This window comes from Microtus ochrogaster, chromosome 6 (genome assembly GCF_000317375.1).
Source record: "Microtus ochrogaster isolate Prairie Vole_2 chromosome 6, MicOch1.0, whole genome shotgun sequence".
Classification (NCBI taxonomy): domain Eukaryota; kingdom Metazoa; phylum Chordata; class Mammalia; order Rodentia; family Cricetidae; genus Microtus; species Microtus ochrogaster.
In genome coordinates, this window is record NC_022013.1 from 82,439,150 (window position 1) to 82,442,665 (window position 3,516).

The following is a 3,516-nucleotide window of genomic DNA, read 5'->3' on the forward strand; positions in this document are numbered from 1 at the left end:
TTGCCTACATATATATCTGTGTGAGAGTGTTGGATCCCCTGGAACAGGAGTTAAAGACAGTTGTTAGTCATCATGTGGGTGCTGGGAATTGAACCAGGGTCCTCTGGAAAGAACCACCCCTCCAGCTCCATATTTGTTTATTTTTAAATAGGGGCTAAGTAGTTGAGGTTGACCTTGAACTCTCGATCCTCCTGCTCCAGTTTCCTCAGTTTCACTTTATTTTTATTATTTTTTAAATTATCTTACATGTATAGATATTCCTGCACTGCTTGAGTTCCTGCCCTGTATTCTGATCAAATATGTCACAAAACAGACTGCTAAACTAGATTCACAGTTAATTCTAGCATCCAAAAATGCTGATGGGGTATCCACTCAGGGCACAACACTACACCATTCAGAAGATATGGCCACTGGGGTTTTGTATTGGCTATAAGAATTATTATGCAGGTTATTGCTACAGAGTCATAAAGAGCAGAAGATGTGAATAAGAAAAAGGTCATGTTCCCTTTCTCTCCATTAACTCTGGGGAGAAATTTAAAAGCCAAAAACTAAAAAAGTAGTATTTGATTGTATTTTCCCAAATCCAGAAAACAATTTTATCATCCAACAAATAGCTTAGAGACACATGCAATAAAAAGATGAGAAAAATAAGCCAGGCGGTGATGACACACAACTTTAATCCCAGCACTCGGGAGGCAGAGGTAGGTAGATCTCTCTGATCCCTGTGAGTTCGAGACCAACCTGGTCTACAAGAGGTAGTTCCAAGACAGGCACCAAAGCTACAGAGAAACCCTGTCTTGAAAAAAAAAAAAAAAAGATAGAAATATCCAATAAAAACCTTCACTTTCAGCACCTTACTTCAGATTAAATGAATACTGCATTCCCTAGTCAAGAAATCCATACAAATCAGGTGTGGTGGCCTTTAGTCCCAACTCTGGGAAGCAGAGGCAAATGGATCTCTGTGAGTTCCAGGACAACCAGGGCTAGTGAGCTAGTGAGACCCTAGCTAAAGAAAGAAGGAAAGGGGGCTGGAGAGATGGCTCAGAGGTTAAGAGCATTGCCTGCTTTTCCAAAGGTCCTGAGTTTAATTCCCAGCAACCTTATGGTGGCTCACAACCATCTGTAATGGGGTCTGGTGCCTCTTCTGGCCTGCAGGCACACACACACACAGACACAGAATATTATATACAAAATAAATAAATATTTAAAAAAAAGAAGGAAAGGAAAAGAAACCTACACAAGAAATTCAAAGCTTCAACAAAAACAGTATATTTTATTTACTGACCTCTAGAACAGACAAAAATTCTCATAACTAATAAAAATTTCAAGTTAAAATGTCACTCAACATGACAAACTTTTACAAAAAATACATTAGTGCAGTACCTTTGCTTGAGCAGGTAACATGGGACGTTATAGTTAGGTGGTGAAATCAGATTACAAGTACAAGATAAACATGAAACAGTAGACTCCTGGCTTATTAGAAACCCAACAGTTCTGAGAGGCATGCTATGCTCCATACTTTAGTTCATCCGAATAACCCTTAGCCCCTCTGAGACGATGTGCGGAATCACATCATGGACATTCTGCAGAGGAGGTTGCAGCCCATCACAGAGACCATCGTTCCGCTTGTGCCCTCAGATAACTGAAAGCCAGTCTCGCAGGCACTCACCGCTCAGCAAGCTGCTGCCATAAATCCCTTCTATTCAAACACAGTGTGAACCCAGCAAGAGAGGAAAGGCAGGCTCAAAATTCATAAACCAGACCATACTCACTGCAGAGCAGCAACCCCAGCTGCCAAGTTTATTATAAACAGCATAAATGTTATGCTCCAAAAGAAACATGCCAACACAGCAAAAAGGTTACATTTTATTTCCTCTTAAACACAATCTAGAAAGAACTTTTCTTGTTAATTCATCAACAAATTACTGATATGAATTTATCAGAAAAATAATTATATATTTTCCCAACATCAAATGATCTGCAAAAGCTGCTAAGGTATTTCTTATTCAGTTTCCAAAAATAAAGGCTTCTAACTGAGAGCCCGGACATCCCACTCTAAAGCAAACCTTAGAACACAAGCTGGTCTCTCAGTTCTCAACAGCTCAGTTACATAAATATTTTCTTCCCAACACTTTCTCAGTTTCAAAAGTTATTTACTTCCCAAGAACATACAAACAGTCTTCTTTTCAAACCATTCATTCTGCTTCCATGGCGACATTGCGGGATTCCTTGGCCACCATAAGTCGCATTAGTTGACTGTGGAATTTCTCAATCTTCTTTACATCTTGAGCTTGGTCTGTTCTATACACCAAACACTGTCAGAAAATTTAAAGACACAAAAACTAAGCAAAGCTAGATACTAGTAATTAGGGATGCAGGCGAGTGGTCACATATCTGGGAGTCTTATCTGCCCTTATTTTGCTCTGTTCTCTCTGGAGTCACACTAAACATCCAACAATTGCTTTCCCTCCATTATTTTATTTATTGGTTTTTCAAGAAAGGGATTCTCTGTAGCTTTGGTGCCTGTCCTGGAACTAGCTCTTGAAGAACAGGCTGGCCTCGAACTCACAGAGATCCGCCTGCCTCTGCCTCCTGAGTGCTGGGATTAAAGGCGTGCGCCACCACCGCTTGGCTCCCTTAGTTATTTTAAATGTCACTGCTGATGATGAAATGTAAAGAAACTCCTTCTAGAAACATCTCAAAAATGACAAGTTAAATCCTACTGTCTATAAGTTCCAGTGGTTCCAGCTCCCCTCTTCTGGCCTCCTAAGGTACCAGGCATGCACACAGGCAAACACGCAGCAAATCACCCACACACCAAGAATAAATGAATAAAGTTGAAGATCATACTCAGCTACACAGTAAGTTCAGGCCAGCATGGGCTACAAGATTTATACATTTCCTACTTGAGAGAATAGTCTCTTATCCAATGCAGAAAAAACTTCAGAAGGGACCTGAGGGTGGCAGGTCAAGGATTTTTTTTTTTTAAAGAGAGTTAACATTCAAGTTTGTACTTTTAAAAGTCATTCTGGCAGGGCTGGAGATATGCTCAGTAGTAGTGCATATGTAATATGTAGATGGCCCTTGAAAAATGGGAGGGAAGTTTTGTGTGTGTGTGTGTGTGTGTGTATGGAAGATCACTGGCAGTGCACAGGATGAACTAAAAGCACAGGTACTATTGTGAGACAATCCTAATAAACCAGGCAAGTAGTATGGTCCTAATCTGAAAGAGCATCAGTGAAGATGGACAGCTGGGGACAACAGGAAGAAGCAGGAAAGCCTTGAGTTAGCAAGTGCAGACGCCTAGCCAAGTGCAGGAACGGCATGTTCAGGGATCAAAATGCCACTTCTTCAAATAAACCAACAGTAGGCATAACAATAAAAGAAATGGCGCTCTCTACCCGGGCTGGGAGCTGCGTGGAGCTAGACTTCACGATGCCGACTGGCGATTTTTTTTTATATTTATTTATTTATTTATTATGTATACAATATTCTGTCTGTGTGTAAGCCTGAAGG

At 40.6% G+C, this 3,516-nt stretch overlaps 1 protein-coding gene and 1 pseudogene across 1 annotated transcript in view; one reads left to right on the plus strand and one right to left on the minus strand.

Annotated features, from left to right (window-relative positions):
* Nucleotides 1-1,256: 1,256 nt before the first annotated feature.
* The window catches only part of Srp9 (signal recognition particle 9), a 9,938-nt gene continuing 7,678 nt past the window's right edge, over nucleotides 1,257-3,516 (minus strand). Inside the window, exon 3 of the mRNA XM_005348936.3 lies at nucleotides 1,257-2,315. Coding sequence (XP_005348993.1) covers nucleotides 2,196-2,315 — 120 coding nt within the window. The 3' untranslated portion in view covers nucleotides 1,257-2,195. The remainder of the gene's footprint in view (nucleotides 2,316-3,516) is intronic.
* The window catches only part of LOC101991436, a 1,413-nt pseudogene continuing 1,237 nt past the window's right edge, over nucleotides 3,341-3,516 (plus strand).